Source organism: Typopeltis vanoorti, chromosome 20 (genome assembly GCF_054136105.1).
Source record: "Typopeltis vanoorti isolate ZY-2024b chromosome 20, IOZ_Tvanoo_1.0, whole genome shotgun sequence".
Classification (NCBI taxonomy): domain Eukaryota; kingdom Metazoa; phylum Arthropoda; class Arachnida; order Uropygi; family Thelyphonidae; genus Typopeltis; species Typopeltis vanoorti.
Window position 1 is genome coordinate 56,712,003 of NC_143568.1, and position 18,744 is coordinate 56,730,746.

Sequence of the window (18,744 nt, forward strand, 5' to 3'; positions counted from 1 at the left end):
TGAAAACAAAATGATAACTCAGACATTGGGAGTAGAGGACACCCAGGCACGTGATATCACAACAGCAAATATCTTCAAAAGTTAGTGGAAGATGGTTTAGAAGAATTTGAAATTAAAAAGAAGCAGGTTCTATGTATTGTAACAGATAATGCTTCAAATATGCTAAACACAAGTGAGAAAATTAATAAATTTGATGAAGAAATCACACAAATATTAGAAGATAACGTCTCTGCGAGTAATTCGCTTGCAGAAAATACAATGCTATCAGCAATTAATTGCTGATAGCTAGAATTGTAACAGCAATACCATCCACCCAAGCCAGTGTTGAAAGACTGTTTTTGGCACTGAAAACAATAAACTCAGATTTAAGGGCTTCTATGAGGGAGGATTTGACAGAAGCAATTCTTCTTCTAAGAACAATTTGTTAATAAATTTTGGATTTCATTTTTGATTTAATTCCTATTCTGTAACTAGATGCCGAGTTTCTTTAAAAATGTTGTAAGAAACAAGTTTTCAATCTTCTACAATATAAATTAATTTCATTTAATGTAATGTTTCATGTCCATTCACTTAAATTTTATATCCGAACAATACTTTAATCTCAAAAAGGAAGAGAACTGGTAAAGAGAGATGTCCCTTATTTTCTTTTAACTTTATTAATAATAGTCTTTTGATAAAAAATATAACCATTTTTGACAAATGTTTTCATTTTCTAAGTTTTGTCTTTTGCTTAAACTTTAAAGTTACTGAATGTGTTTAATTTCTTTAATAAATAGAATTAAAAAGCCACAATGGCATAGCTATAGCCTTTAAACCCAAACTTTAACAGGTTAGAGTTCTAAAAAGTAGCCTGATTACTCACATCAGCAATGATGAAATGCCTTGTATGTTGAATGCTTTCAACTGATATAGGAAATAAATAATTAGTATATTTATTTCCTCTATTGATATGTAATAAAGGAGTCAGAATTGAAGTCGAAGGTTTTATGTATGGACCTCACAGTCCTGCAGATAATCCTGCAACATGCATCCTATCACAATGCCTCTTTCAAACTCTTTCAGTTCCCTTGTCGCAGCCATTTCACCCAGAGACACATTTGCACTAACTTGGGAGCATCATATCCCTCCACTTTATACCAGATACAAACATGTGGCTCATTACATGGCATAATGCACCTTGCCCATGGAATCTACTGACTTCTTTCCAAGATGTCAAGAGAAGAGTAGTTCAAAATTCTGCAGTTATGGTGTAAATGGGAATTAAACTGAGCAATAGTTTATATTTGAGTTGTAAGTCAAAAGGAATTGAAGATGATACAGGAAGACAGTTAGATGTAAAATAAAGTGTGAGACAAAGGTGCTCATTATGAAGGAAAGCTGCATCATGTCAGATATCAAAACTGGAGATGTTCATAACTGAGCTCTTCATGCAGATGTTACAGACTTCTGCTGGATATACTCATATCCAGTAGAAATCTGCAAGATTCCCTAACTAAATTGAATAACAGCTGCAATAAATTCATTATGAAAATCAGCAATAAGAAACAAAGACTATGAAAATAGACAGGAACACAGAAAACATCAATTGTATCCTGAATGATGGACTTATGGTGTAAGTAAAATATTTCAGCTATTTAGGGACAATTTTTAATGAAGATAGCAAATAAATATGGAAATAGACAACACAATTAGCTAAGGTTGTATGCTAGTAAGTCAAATGAATAAATTTGTATGGAATGATAGAGAAATTAGTCAAAACACTAAATTAGCTGTATAAGAGAGACTGTGTTTGAATCAATTTCTGAGAGCTTGGTTAGGGTAAAACATTTGACTGAAGACTGGGGATCACATACGAGGATTCAGAGAAAAATTAGCAGAGTGAATAGATGACATTACTAAGAACGTGATACTGTTAGCATTCAGGAATGCATGAGCTAAAGCTAATCTAAGGTGGTTTGGTCACAAATGAAATGGGAGAGGAAAGGGGAAAAGTTATCAATACAAATTTTTTTGACAGGAAAAGATCCAGAAGAACACTAAGATATATATATGGACTAATACAGACAAAGACAAAAATACCTTAAAAGACAAAAAATAGAAGATCTGATGATATCATAGTCTTCCTGACATAACAGATTAATTAGGAGGAAAACTGTCAACAGGAAGTTAGTAATGATGTTGATTTTTCATGTAGTGTTCCTGTTCTCTCATAGTGTTCTCTCATAGTCTTCCTGACATAACAGATTAATTAGGAGGAAAACTGTCAACAGGAAGTTAGTAATGATGTTGATTTTTCATGTAGTGTTATCATGATATCCTTTACACCCCCGAAGTACATATTTGGAATTTAATGGTGATGATGATGTTGAAATAGCCCTGTTTGGCCTGAAAACAGGTTTGACAAAACAGTTAATCCATTAAAGACATGTATGCTAAAGAGAAAAATGCACTTTTTTGTCTCATTTTTAATGCTTTTTCTGAAAATTTTTTTCTTAGCTTACAGAAAACCCACACACGTACACACAATATGCTATTATATTAAACACTCATTAACAGAGTCATCAGTATAGTTAAAAAGAGACTCTCTCTCTCTGACCACATTTCCCTCACATCTGAACTTACATTTATCCATTGCACCTAATCTAGTAGCCACACAGCTCTCTCTCAACATATAGATTACAACAGTACCACCAGTCTCAAACCTTCTACTTGGTTAAGATGTATCGACAATATGTTCTCTATTTGGCAACATGGCTCAGACACATTACTTTTTCCTCCTCCACAGTCAACACCCCAGAATTCAGTTCCTCCAATAAGCAAGCAGTGTTTTCACACCAGGCAATGAAATTCATCTCCCACCTAAAGACAATCAAACATTGATGCCTAGGGGCAGGATTTGAACCCACAGCCTGATTCAAGAGCAGATACACTAACCACTCAGTCAACCAGGCTAATGGATACACCTCAAATATTATGCACAATAAACTACACTGAACAGCTCAAAAATAAACCAGAACAACTGTAAAGGGGAAGGGGGAAAAAAATGAAATTTCAAACATACCTTCTTCCACTATTCTCCTCTCCCATTTGAATAAAATATACTTCTGTCCAGCGTATTAAATAATGTTCTCCTGTATAGTCTACACCAGTATGAACACGAATACTTGGTACACCTTCCAAGCTTCTACTATCTATAGAACTCTTAACTCTATTCAGAAATAAAAAGCAGCATTATTATGGTCATGAAACTCTTATTAATTAAAATAAAATTAAAATATTAACAGAGAAACTATTTGTATGTCATAATAACATCATCATTGAGACTAAGTGTTCTTTAGAGAAACTTACAACAGAATTTCCAGTAGATATCTTAAGTAACATAACTGACCATCTATGCAAGATAATACTTGCATAGGAAAGAGATTTGGATCCAAATCTTGTCTGTGATAAAAGGAACTTCATTCCACCCTTTTCAGGCAGGTCTAAATTAACCAGTCGGAGAGGATAAGTTCTTCCCCACTCCTGGCATATGGTTTTATCTCCTAGAAACAGATATGACAGAAAACAAGAAGCAACTATCTATGATAGCAAAAGTTGCTTTATGAAGCATGTCTTTAGGCTATTTAGCTTACTATATGAATAGAAAAAAAAAAATTTCCATAGAATATCATCTCACCTTCAAAACTGAAGGCAACTGTGCTGATTCTTGAACTTTTTTTTTTTTTTTTAGGTTAAGAGTTGGTAGTCAATTTTCACTGCAGCAAATGCAAACCCATTCAAATGCATTCACAAGAATAGTCTGTTACAGTGGATGTTATAATCACTTTCCATTAGAATAGTATTGTGATCGTGGAACTTTTTTCATAGTTTGTTATAATGAGGAAATTTGTTATAAATAGTGATCATTATACTGAGTCAATTGTATATTTAAGTGAGAGGCAAACATATTCAGTCATAGGTGAACATAAAAGGATGCTCCTTTCACTTTAAACCAAAAGTCTGGTACCGCTATATTGATGATATTTTCCTCATCTGGGAAGACGGGGTCAATAACCTCTATTTATTTTTAGACCACCTAAACAAGTGCCATGAAAAAATCTCTTTCACCTTCGAACCGGAATCAGATGACTGCCTTCCCTTTTTAGACCTCAAACTTACCAGATGTGCTGAGAGCATTAAAATCTCAATTTTTAGAAAGCTACTCATACTGACAGATACCTTCATGCTTCCTCTCATCACTATCCCCCACAAAAATGTGGTATTATTTCCACCTTACCTCACTGAGCCAAATCATTACTTACAGAAGAAAGAGAAATTGGAAATGAACTCCTTTTTCTTAAAAAAACTTTTATTAACAATGGTTTCTCTCCAAAGAAAATTGACGAATTTCTTTCCACCAGGCACTCAACTACTTCTAAAGATCCCGAAGAGCCTTCATCTTCTTGCCTTACATCAGCTCTCTTTCACCAAAACTGGCCAAGATTCTCAAGAAATTTAACTTCAAAACTTGCTTCACTATGCTTCTAAAACTTCGTTCATTACTTAGCAAACATAAACAGAAACATCTTCCTACTCAGTTTCCAGGAGCGTACAAGATTTTGTGTGATTGTGGAAAGCCATACTATGGACAGACTGCTAAATCCATCCTTCTACATTTGGATGAACAGCGTAGAGATATCTCCTATAACAGGACTAGAGCTAGCGCTCTCTCTCTAGCCACGTTCTCTTTTCAGCTAACTCAGACAAAGGCTGCCAACACATTGTAAACTGGACTTAAACTTCTAACATCCATGTGTGCTACGATGACCACAAAAGAAAGATTGTCGAATCCAGGGAAATTTCTCTAGATTCCTCTCATATCAACAACAGCCTGAGTTACAATCTCTCTGATGCACACGTTGCTTCTGTTCAGTACTGACGCACTCGCGACAGCGCGTAGTATACGTTTGTTTGGAACTCATACTCGCATTTGTTTTTCAAACACGCTACTGTCTTTTTTATACTTGTTCTGTTATTACAATTTTAAGTCTCTGTAATTTTTTATATACTTCTTTGATTGTGATACCTGAGGATGTTGATCTATTCAACAAAACTAGTAAACTAGTAGTATCTTTTTAAATATATCTTGTCATCTTTTTATCTCTCGGTAACAGTCATTAAAGCTTTTCCATAATATTCCAACCGAGTAAAAATGAATTCTCATAATACACACACACACACACACACACACACACACACACACACACACACACACACACACACACACACACACACACACACACAAAATTAAATTAAAAAAAAAAATTAAGAAATAATTTAAAATTTTTTTTGATTAATTGGTACATATTTGGTGAATGCAAAACACACAAATAAAGACCAAAGTTAAAAATAATGAAAATCATCTGTCATCTTATTATTTACAACAAACAAAAATCATCAGTAATTACAGATTTTACAAACAGGGCCAATAAATAAATGAATAAAATAATAATAATAACCAAAAAAAAAAAAAAAAAACAGGTCTACTGTCAATTTCTCCATAAAATCAAAAATTCTAGAAAAAAAATAACACACATTCAAAACAATGTTTCATGTAGTATAAATGATACCAGAGGAACAATCATGAAATTCCTGATATGTATTCTCAAGGGATGTACAGATATGATGGTACTGCATGAAAATGATCATTATTACTAACTTCCTGTGACAATTTTTCTCCAAATTAGACATCTACAAGGGCACTAATATTTTTAGCTCTTATATGTCAGTCTTCTATGGCATCTCTAATTGCATCATGGTCCTCTTCTGGGTTGTTTTCTTGCCATTGTATTAAATTCCTGCTCTGCCAAACTTTTCTATTTTGCTTAAGTGATCATCTGAGATTAGCTCTGCTCATACATTCCTTAATGATAACAATGTCAAGTTCCTTTCTAATATGACTGCAACTGACAACAAAATTCACTGTCCTATTTTTTTTTTTTTTTGAGAAAGAAAAAAAAAATTCTCATATCTATGTGGTCTCTAGTCTTAGATCAACTGTTTTATTTCAAACCCTGTTCTCAGGTCCATAAGTTAAAACTGATTTGAACACTGATAGTTTAATATTCTCACTAATGTTAGTCTTATTCCATATACATTTTTCAGTTGAAATAAATTTATACTGCATATACAAAGCTGAATTGAATATCTCCAGTTTTGCTAATTCTATATTCTATTTCTACATTTAATTTGCCATCTTCAATAAAAATTTTGCATAAATAGCTGAAAGTTTTATTTGTTTTCTAGGTTCTCCATTCAGAAACATTTGAAGTTTTCCATGTTCCTGACTATTTTCATAGTTTTGGTCTTTTTATTGTTGATTTTCATGCTATATTCATGCCGGCCTGGTTGGCCGAGTGGATAGAGCATCCATTCTCCAGCCAAAAGGATGCGGGTTCGAATCCCTCCTTGGGCATGGTTGTTTGTGATTGTGTGTGGAAATATCAGTGGTGGTCGTCAGTAGATGTCGGTGTATTTGCTGTCAGTTGGTGATTGAATGGTGGAGACGGAGCTGTAGAGCAGATGCCCTCCCTCGATGAGTCCTTGGACTCCTTGGAGGTGTCAAATAATAATAATAAACTGAATAATGAAGTGAAGGACTCATACAAACTTGTACTAGATTTATTTAAGAGTAAAACATCATCTGCATAAAATAAAGAGCTGACTTGAATATTTCCAATTTTTATATCAGACCTAATGCCATTTTTTCTTCATAACGTGATCAGTATAGATCATTATTTCCACTGTCTGTTATTTGTAACACAGTGGAAATAGCATGCACCCTTGTCTCACACAGAGATCACATCAAGCAATGTTCCTGTACCTGCTACAAATCTTACTACTGACTGAACTTAAATACAGATTGCGTGTTGCTCGGTATAATGTCCCATTATACATTACTGCATAGTATAACATAATATACACCACATAACTATAGTGTGTAAACTTTGGAAACCTCGCTATATGCCTTTTCCATATCTACAAAACTTTAAACACAGATGTTGGAAGTTTTTCCACTTGGTTATACTATAAATAAAAGATACCAAGAAATTATATACTTGGTTTAATCCTTTATCCAAGTGTAAGCAGAAATTGTCCTGATTATATTTCGACCTAAAATATAATCAGAACAGGGCAACTCGTATATAGAAGTCAATGACTTCATCACTAGTCTTATTACCTTTTGGCAACTTGTATACGAAAACATGACTTCTGCATCACTTCAACCTTAGTATCACCTCTGGGTCTGGCTCCCATGGACAAGATCTCAATAAAGGTTGAAACTAGTCTAGGTAGTGACCCTTCTCATAATGCATAGCATTATACATACCTGTATGGATATATGCTTTGCATTATGGGATACTAAGGCAAGAGATGCGAAGTTATTAGCTTCTATATAAGTCATTGATATATGATTTTTACATAACAAAACCTGTGGTGAATTAATCCCTAAAAACGCACGTAATAACCACAGTAACGACTATTTAATTTGTAAATATTTCATCCCAAGTATCATCCGTACAGCAGTTTAAACAATACTAGGAATAATATACAGTTAGGGTGCATGATTACAATGGAATCTCAATATGTGTGCAGTAACGTGTTATAGAAGTAAATTAAATATAATTGGGAAAAAAAAAAAAATATATATATATATATATATATATATATATATATATATTATTTTACACAATTTTGTATGACAATTTCCAATACTTTAGGAATAGTAAGAACATCGTTGCAGTTTAAATTTGGTCTGTGTAGTAGGGCTTCAGCACTTTCTTTATATAAACGTTCATATTTATATAAAGATCTGTGTGAAAGTTTCGACTTCTCCCAATGGATCCTAGGGTTTGGTTTTTCAACTCCGTGTTGGGAGAGACCAGATTTCTGCGGTTTGAAAAGACGAATGTGGTCTTGATGGTCTGAGATGCGTTTCTGAATAGACCTACCTGTCTGACCAAAGTAAGACAATTTGCAGGAGCATGGGATCTCATAAACGCCAGGAACATCAGAGGTAAGAGTTTGTCCTTAGCAGAAGGTAACAAGTTATAGATTTGGTTGATAGGTTCGTAAGTAGTGGCAAAATTGTATTTCTTCATAATTTTTGAAAGACGTTCGAAGATGCCTTTGACGTAAGATATGGGAATCCTATGGACTTCTTCTTGTTAGGATTGATGTGTGGGAAGGTGACTGATGATTTTTTGAGTTGTTTTAAGATTATATCCATTTAGTATAGCTGTATTTTTGATTATTTATAGTTCTTGGTTTAGAGAATCTTCAGAGGAGCAGAATTGTGTGCTCTGGAAACTAGTGATTTAATGATGCCAAATTTCTGAGATGGATGATGAGCAGAAGAATTGTGAATGTAGTGACCTGAAAATGTAGGCTTGCGATAGACAGAAGTTGTGATGGAGCCATCTTCTTTGCTTTGAATGTGTAAATCCAGAAAGGAGATACCCTGTGGAGATTCTTTTTCTAGCATAAGCATAAAGTTGATGCGAGGATGAAGAAGGTTTATTTTATCTAGAAACAGTTGTAATTCCTGTTCTGGATGATCCCAGACTGCAAATACATAGTCAACATATTGTAACCAAATTTTTAGTTTGGGTTCAAAAGTGAATATTTTTTCTTCAAGGTGTTCTAGAAACAGGTTTGCCAAGTTTGGTGATAAAGGAGATCCCATTGCTGTTCCTTCTTCTTGTTTATAAGTTTGACCTTTCCAGGTGAAGTAACCAGATGTAATAACAAATTTGAATAATTCAACTATATCAGAAGGAAATTTTTGAGTTAATAATTCTATTGTTTCTTTGTGGGGAATGTTCATCAGTTTCCCCATGAAGGAATAAGACATTTTTATATAACGAAATGTCATATGAAATGTTATGCGCTATCATTTCCTTCATGGGGAACTGACAGCGCCAAAAAACGACTTACTAGGCAAACTTCAACTTAAACAGGGTAAGCTATGTGCCAGAATCTCTTTTTTAAAAAAGTGCAGACGCAATAATCTCATTCCAACTTTTGCCAAACTGAAAGAAGTCATCAAATCTCCAGGTGCCCATAAAATATATCAAAAAACAAGCCTTTCCTTATTACTCAATCAGTTACGAGTTTCTAAGCATGAACTGGCAACAAGTAATTTAAAAATTACGGAACTAGAATCAGACTTATCAAATATGTTAAATCACGATCTGCTACAATTGATTATTATTGTCTCAAAGAATTTGGGGAAAAAAGATTTTGAGAAAAGCAATAATAATCTTCATAATAAATACCTTAATCTACTGAATCAATCAAAAAAGATCACTAACAAATTACCAACGGAAAAATGGGTAGTCATTTATCTAACAGTCCACTAACAACAGACGAATTAAATTAGTAATAATATTTTTGGTTTATAGATCAAGTGTTGATCAATTTTATTAACTTAACCAACTAGTTTCGCCAAACTTTAACTGTTGGCGTCTTCAGGGCACTTACATATAGGCTAAAATCATGTTGGAGGCTTAATGGATTTTTTACAACACTCAAAAAGAATTAAAATAGAATTTAATACTTCCTATTCCATTCTTCGCCGCCAAAAAGTAATTTATCATATGCCCAACGCACGGCTCTCCTGAAACTACGTAAAGAAAAAAGTATCGTCTTCACCAGAGCGGATAAGGGTAATGCCACAGTCATTCTTAATACCAGTGAATACAATCATAAAATGAACATTATCCTCCGCGATCACGCTACCTACATCCCGCTAGAACACGACCCCACAAACACACAAGTTAAGAAATTAAAAATCTTACTCAAAAAAGTATCTTCCTGGCCCCCTGACGTCACGATAAAACTTAAACCTTTCTGCTCCCCCCCCCCCTGAATATACGGTTTACAAAAAATCCACAAACCCAATTCCCCACTCAGGCCTATAGTAGATGCCACCAATGCACCTTGCTACAGACTATCTAAACAGCTGGCCAACTCTCTGATCTCCCTCACCGGAAGGTCCCCTTCCTATATAAAAAACTCGACCCACTTTAAAGTCCTCACAGAAAATTTAACCTTGAATAAGACAGACATATTGGTAAGCTTTGATATCTCCTCTTTGTTTACCAATATTCCCTTAATTGACACTTTATCTCTCTGAGAAAACGTTTTTCCCTCTGACATCTTAGATCTCTTTTCTTTTGCCATTAACTCTGGGTATTTCTTTTGGAACAACAAAATCTACAAGCAGATAGAGGGAACTGCCATGGGTTCCCCCCCCCCCCTCTCACCCCACTTGCCAATTTCTATATGGAAGATTTCGAAAAACGAGCCATAGACTCAGCCCCACTCAAACCTTCTATCTGGCTAAGATATGTAGATGATGTGTTCTCTATTTGGCCTCATGGCCCAGACACGTTAGACTCCTTCCTCAGTCATCTCAATAGTCTACATCCAAGAATCCCGTTCACTATGGAAAAGGAAAAGAACAATTGTTTACCCTTCCTAGACACCTTAGTCATGCGCCTGCCTAATGATACACTTACCTTCACCGTATACAGAAAACCCACACACACAGGCAGATACATTCACCAACTCTCCCACCACCACCCCTGTCAACAATATGGCATTATTAAAACTCTTACCAAGAGAGCCCACAATCTTTGTTCCAGTGGAACCGCCCTCACTACTGGGCTTAACCACATACACAGCACTTTTCTTTCCAATGGCTACAGCGATCACAGTATCAAAAAAATAATCAACTCCTCCCCCATTCCCCGTCCTTCTCGTCAACAAGATTTTAAAAATGCCATCACCATACCCTACATCTGTGGCACTTCGAAAAAATAGCCAAGATACTAAAAAAGTATAACCTACACACAGCATATAAGCCCCACTGCAAACTTGCTACCCTTATCCGTTCTACGAAAGATCAGCTCCCGCCTCTCTCTCTGCCTGGAGTTTACAAAGTACCCTGTTCCTGTAAGCTGGTGTACTTTGGACAGACAGGCAGATCAGCATCCATCCATCTAGAGGAACACAAGTCTTACATCTTCAAACACAACTATGGCCATTCAGGCTTGACTGACCATGTTTTGGACACCACCCACAGGGTATCATGGAAGAAAACCACCATGCTCCACCACAGCAAATTCAAGAAAGAGAGACTTTTCTTAGAAAACCAACCAAATCTCAATAAATACGGTTGCATTAAGCTTCCAAAGATTTGGGAAACACTCATCACCAGAGTTCCCACCTTACATTCCAGGCCACCTACTACTGCCCTTAGAGGGCACTCTACCTAGATAGGACTTCAGTGTCACCCACGTGGTTGGGCTTAGTATTGTTTGTTATTTGTGTATATGTTACATTAATTGTTTTTGTAATCCCCGTAGATGTCCTAGTGACTAGGACGAAATATAGGAAGTATTAAATTCTATTTTAATTCTTTTTGAGTGTTGTAAAAAATCCATTAAGCCTCCAACATGATGTCCTCACAGCACTTAAGCCTCTACACATGTATGTAGGCTGAAACAATCTCACAATAGTGTGTAACTATAAAACTGACAAGAATAACTGTAAAAAACTGACTAGAATAATTACAAATAAAATAGTATCGAATGTGCGTGAAACACATATCGCATGTACAAGATTAGCTAGCTAAGGAACTTTCTGTAGTTTGCATTAGAGTTCATTTCTTTTGTTTTTAAAGATTTGATTAGGGTTTTCCATATCTCTAGGAGTATTAGGCCATGATTTCTGTTAAGGTTGACAGTAGAACAGGCGACTGTGGCTGCTTCTTTGAAAATTCTTGAATGGTAATCTTCCTCTAAGTAAGGGGAACAACTTTTGTCCCACTCGATGACATGGTTAGTTGCAGAGAAATGAGACGATAGGCCAGAAATGTCCTGTCTGTTGTTTTTGACATAGCCAATGTGCTCTTTTTGCCTGATTTCAAGGCTTCTTGAAGTCTGTTCGATGTAACTAGAGCCACACAAGCAAGGAATATTATAAACTCCAGCATATTTATAGAAAGGGTGGTTGTCTTTTGGAGAGCTTAGTAGTTTATGAATAGATTCTATTGGTTTAAATGTTACTCTTATTTTGTGTTGTTTGAGGAGGTTGGCGAGCTAGTAGGAGATGCCACTTACAAACAGAATTGCGATAGTTTTTATATATTGAATATCTCCTTGTTCTTTTTGTGGTGGCTCAGAGAAAAGGACTTTATTGACTAGTCTTCTTGGATAGCCGTTCAAGTACAGATTGTTGGAAATTAATGTTAACTCATCTTGAAGTGTCTCGTTGTCTGTTGTGATGCGAATCGCTCTCTTCTTTAACATGTGTACAATGCTGAGTTTATGTAAGATGTGGTGAGAGGAGCTGAAATGCAGGTAGCAACCTGTATTGGTCAGTTTTCTGTACACCAATAGATTCATACTGCAATCAATTTATTTTTTGATTAAGATGTCTAAAAACAGTAGTTGTTTTTCTCTTCCAAGTTCCAGAGTAAATTTAATAGAATTATGGAATATCCAACAATCAGAATTGAAAGTTCTTACATTCTTAAAACAGAAAAAAAATATAATCATTACCAGAGCTGACAAAGAAAATACCACTGTGGTTCTTGATACCAATTCATATGACCTGAAAAATGAATTTATTACTCCGATATCTTAATACTTACGCCACACTGGATTATCATCCTACAAACGTCAACTCAAAACTCAAGACATACTACCATGCTAGACCTCCCAGAATTTATGGCATACCTAACCTTCATAAAATTTATGTTCCGTTCAGACCAGTCATAGATTCTATTAGCAGTCCAACTTACAAGTTATCAAGATTCTTATCTAACCTTCTACGTCTTCATATAGGCCACTCAGCCTCTTCAATAAAAAAATTCCACAGAGTTTCATGCAAAAATAAAAGACTTTCAACTGTTAAAAACTGATTTGTTAATTACCTTCGACATTGTCTCCCTTTTCAAGAACATTCCCCACAAAGAAACAGTAGAATTATTAACTCAAAAATTTCCTTCTGATATAGTTGAATTATTCAAATTTGTTATTACATCTGGTTACTTCACCTTGAAAGGTCAAACTTATAAACAAGAAGAAGGAACAGCAATGGGATCTCCTTTATCACCAAACTTAGCAAACCTGTTTCTAGAACACCTTGAAGAAAAAATATTCACTTTTGAACCCAAACCAAAAATCTGGTTACGACCAGATTGTTCCTGTTCTGGATGATCCCAAACTGCAAATGACGTATTTGCAGTCTGGGATCATCCGGAACAGGAATTACAACTGTTTCTAGATAAAATAAACCTTCTTCATCCTCGCATCAACTTTACGCTAGAAAAAGAATCTCCACAGGGTATCTCCCTTCTGGATTTGCACATTCAAAGAAAAGAAGATGGCTCCATCACAACTTCTGTCTATCGCAAGCCTACATTTTCAGGTCGCTACATTCACAATTCTTCCGCTCATCATCCATCTCAGAAATTTGGCATCATTAAATCACTAGTTTCCAGAGCACACAAATTCTGCTCCTCTGAAGATTCTCTAAACCAAGAACTATAAATAATCAAAAATACAGCTATACTAAATGGATATAATCATAAAACAACTCAAAAAATCATCAGTCACCTTCCCACACACATCAACCCAGACAAGAAGAAGTCCATAGGATTCCCTATGGACTTCTTCTAAGTCTATATCTTACGTCAAAGGCATCTTTGAACGTCTTTCAAAAATTATGAAGAAATACAATTTTGCCACTACTTACGAACCTATCAACCAAATCTATAACTTGTTACCTTCTGCTAAGGACAAACTCTCACCTCTGATGTTACCTGGCGTTTATGAGATCACATGCTCCTGCAAATTGTCTTACTTTGGTCAGACAGGTAGGTCTATTCAGAAACGCATCTCAGAACATCAAGACCACATTCGTCTTTTCAAACCACAGAAATCTGGTCTCTCCAAACACGGAGATGAAAATCCAAACCATAGGATCCACTGGGAGAAGTCGAAACTTTTACACAGATCTTTATATAAATATGAACGTTTATATAAAGAAAGTGCTGAAGCCCTACTACACAGACCAAATTTAAACCGCAACGATGTTCTTACTATTCCTAAAGTATGGGAAATTGTCATACAAAATTGTGTAAAATAATCTTTATGTATATATATTTTTTATTTATTTATTTTTATTTTTTTCAATTATATTTAATTTACTTCTATAACACGTTACTGCATGCATATTGAGATTCCACTGTAATCATGCGCCTAACTGTATGTTATTTCCAGAATAATTTAAAACTACTGTACTGATGATGTCCCAAGATACTTGGGATGAAATATTTACGAATTAAATAGTCATTACCGTGGTTATTAAGTGTGTTTTTAGTGAGTGATATATAATACAGTGTATATGAGTGTAAGCAAACAAAGTTAACACTTGGATAAAGGATTAAACTAAATTTATTATAGTCTAACCAAGTGGAAAATAAACTCCCAACATCTTTCTCCAATCCAGAGTAATTTAATAATAAGGTGAAACACCCTTTGGCACCTCATATAGGTAAATATGACTACTCCATTACTTCCACCTTAGTATCACCACCTCTGGGTCTGGCTCCCACTGACGAGACCTCAATAAATGTCGAAACCAGTCTGGGTAGTGGCCCTTCCCTAATTGCATAGCATTATACATGTCTGCAAAGAGATGTACTTTGCATTATGGGAGATACAAAGACAAGTGATGAGAGCTTAGTCCACCTTTACCACGAGTTGCCTCAATCCTGATGATACTCTAGGCGCAAACTTGGTTTGCTTACACTTGGATAAAGGATTAACCACGCTACCGGGGCCAAGACATCTATAGACGTCAAGGTTATCATGGATGTGAAGTGCATATTAAAATTGTAATACCATTGATATTACATTGAAATTTAAGATGGATAAGAAGCGTATGAGGATGTGTATTTGATCCATAATGGCTGGTAAGATGGTTAAACTAAATTTATTATATGCATGTAAAATGGCTGTAAAAGGAGTGCTTAAGGGTCAAAGCTGTTTAACTCAGAGGAGACCTCCACATAGCCTTTAAAGGAATGCAGAGAACCGACCAGGGCCTTCTGACCTAATGTCCAATCCTCACCTTCTTGTGATGCACCGTTAGGTATCTAACTGGATACTGAACGAACAAAGATGGGCTGGCAATTTGGGATTTAGCCGACCAATTGTATTCTTATTGGCTTAAACCAATATACAAAATGATGACACAACATGACAAAATTTCATGCCGGCTGGGGCTCGCCCAGAAGGCCCCATTGTTTTCGCTAGGGAACCAGGGCGAACAGCAAAAAGTCAGGTACTGGAACAAACCCTAAAACACACCCCAACTCAATATCACCAGAGTTGAAGATCGGTACTATCACCATAAAAAGCCAGAATGGCAAAGAAATGGAGCTAGCTGAGGAATTAGATAAGTACCAGATTGACATAATAGGAATGACTAAAACAAAAAAGAGAAAAACTGGTGAGATCTTTCTCAGCAATAAATACAAAATGCTATATTCAGGCAATGGCAATCAAGGAAAAGAAGTAGCCATAGTATTCAACACTAAATACGAGGCTAATCTTCTTGAATGGCAGGCAGTCTCAAGTAGAGTGATATGGGCAAATATCAGAATAGGAAACTGAATAATGAGACTTATTTGTGCCTATGGTCCCACTGAAGGCTCTACTAAGGTAGAAATGGAAGAATTTTTTGAGGCGCTAGAGAAAGCTACTGACATAATGAAAAAGGAAAAGTTGGTCCTTGTTGGGGATCTAAATAGCAGAGTAGGAAATGATTGTCAGACATACAAAAATATTTTGGGAAAATTTGGAGAAAAGAGCAAAGCTAATAATAATGGCAAATACCTATTGGATTTCTGCTCAGGACATGGACTGGTTATTACTAAAACCATGTTCCAACATTCAAATGTGCACAAATTCACATGGAGAAAAGAGGCAAGTAATAAGAAAAGTCATTGACTATGTTATTGTTGATAGTGATGTTTTCTCCCTGGTGCAGGACACCAGAGTGTACAGAGGATTTGAAATTGGAAGTGATCACTATTTAGTCTTGAGCAGGATAAAATTGAATTTTATATTGAAAAGAACAACATGTAAGAAAGTTTTAAAGCAAATAAAAGTTGAGCAGCTCTCAGATGTGAACTGCAGACTAAAATACACAAAAATTATTGATGAAAAAATGAAAGTGTTTGAGAACAGGAACCAAATCAGTGTTTTCTTCAGCCCTGAAGAAAACACTGATTGATTCAGCCAGAGAGGTATATAGGGAGGTTGTCTGTAAGAATAGAAAAATAAGAACTCCATAGTGGACACAGGAAGTTAAAGAGGCAATGAAAGAAAAGAAGAAAGCATATCAAAAGTTCCTGGCAAATAAGTCAGCTTGTGCTCTTAGGGAATACAGAGACAAATGTAAGAAAGCTTGTGTAGCTCAGTGGATGTGGCGTTTGCACACCACGCCGCTTGGCCGCACGAAGGAAGACTTAGTTTCGAGTCGCCGACTAGAGGAAATTTTTCTAAGCCTTTTTTCGACCGGTTCCCAAGTTAGTCGATCTCTGGCACGGGCAAGCAGGTTTTTCGTCCCATAAACTCAAGAAAATCGACCGTAGAACCCACATTATTTCAGACATTAAATATATTGTGTTTGGATTAGGGACCACGAGATGGCGGCAGCACATTCGAGCCGTCTCTCTTCACTGTGTACTGCTTAATTAGTGATAGCCTTGGGTCATCTATCTCCGATTGGTACCATTATAGATTGAACTGCCCACTCAGTCTCCAAAAGTTAGATAGGGCTAAATGGCCTCGCCTACTCCCCGTATACGGGAATAAAAATGCGTTAGCTGATTTTTTTTTTTTTTTAATGTAAGAAAGCTAAACACTGTGTAAAATTAGCTAAACAAAAGTCATGGGAGGAATGTCTGGACAGAGGGACGAATTCCTGCTGATTGGAGTAAAGCTCTCATAGTACCCATATATAAAAAGGGAAATAAAACTGAATGTGAGAATTACAGAAGTATTTCCCTGCTGAGTGTTCCTGGTAAGATTTATGCTAGTATACTTGAGAAACAGTTGCAAAGAATTGTGGAAGAAAATATTGGTGAAGAACAAGCTGGATTCAGGCCAAATAGAGGCTGTCAGGATCAGATCTTCAATTTACGAAGAATAGTCGAGAAATATGGGAATATAACAATGATCTGTATTTAAGTTTTGTCGATCTGGAAAAGACATATGACAAGGTGCCAAGACAGAAGCTATTCAATATGCTACAGTTATATGGTGTCAATGGGGCATTATATCAAGCAATACTTAGTCTTTATTTCAGTTGCAAATCAGCAGTTAGGATTGATGGAAGTACAGGAAGATGGTTTAATGTTAAATCTGGTGTGAGACAAGGACGTACATTATCCCCTGTATATGGTTCACATTATGAAGGAAAGTGGAATTAAACTTGATATCAAAATTGGAGATGAGTTTTTTGCTTTATGCAGGCGATGTTATATTTCTAAATATATCTGCTACAAGTCTGTAAGATTCCCTGACTAAATTGAATAACTGTTGTAATAGATATGGTATGAAGGTCAGCAATAAAAAGACAAAGACAGTGAAAATAGGCAGAATCATTGAAAATGTCAACTGTGTTATGAATGGAGAACCTGCAGAACAAGTAAAACATTTCAGCTACTTAGGCACAATTTTAGTGAAGATGGTAAATTAAATATGGAAATAGACAACAGAATCAGCAAAGCTGGTATGGTAGGAAGTCAAATGAATAAATTCATATGGAATAAGAGAGAAATTAGTCAGAACACTAAATTAGCTGTATACAAGACAGTGTTCAAACCAGTTTTAACTTATGTATCTGAGAGCTGGGTCAGAAGTAAAAACACTTGACCAAAGACTAGAGACCGCAGATATGAGAGTCCTGAGAAAGATTAGAGGTGTGAACAGATGGCATCAATGGCAAAATCATATTAAAAACGAGGATATTAGGAAAGAACTTGACATTGTCAGCATCCAGGAATGCGTTAGCAGAGCTAATATCAGGTGGTATGGTCACTTAAATAGAATGGTTGAGGAAAGATTAGCAAAACAAGTGTTCGCTGCCAGGTTGGCAGGAAAACGACCCAGAGGAAGACCAAAATATAGATTGATTGATACGGTACAAAGTGCCTTAGACGATAGAAATATAAGATCTGATAATGTTGGAGTCTTGACAAGTAACAGACTGATTTGGAGGAAAATTGTAGACAGGAAGTTAGTAATGATGTAAATTTTTCATGTAGTACAATCATATCCTCTACACCCCTTGAGGGTACATGGCAGGAATTTGATGATGATGATGATGATATAAAAGCAAGAAGTAATGTATAATGGCTGACATGTCTCCGTTAGGGTAATGAGAATGTCTTTATAAAACACAACACTTAATAATTTTAAACTACAATAAAATTTCTGAATGTAACACAACTATCCAAATCCAATATGTATATACATTTTTTTTAAATGCTTTACATTTCATTTTGACAAAATAACAACAATAATGGGCACATCGCAAGTGCCGACAATATGTATCATGAAACCAAAACTAATAATATATTAACAGAAAAACAATTTGTAAAAATATTCATAATGTTAA

General features: G+C 35.6%; 1 protein-coding gene across 2 annotated transcripts in view; it reads right to left on the reverse strand.

Annotated features, from left to right (window-relative positions):
• Sara (Smad anchor for receptor activation) overlaps positions 1–18,744 on the reverse strand; it is a 418,622-nt gene that overhangs the window by 30,060 nt on the left and 369,818 nt on the right. For both annotated transcript variants that reach the window (XM_090410157.1, XM_090410156.1), the window contains one exon: positions 3,062–3,208. In XM_090410157.1, the coding sequence (XP_090266283.1) occupies positions 3,062–3,208 (147 nt within the window). The remainder of the gene's footprint in view (positions 1–3,061; positions 3,209–18,744) is intronic.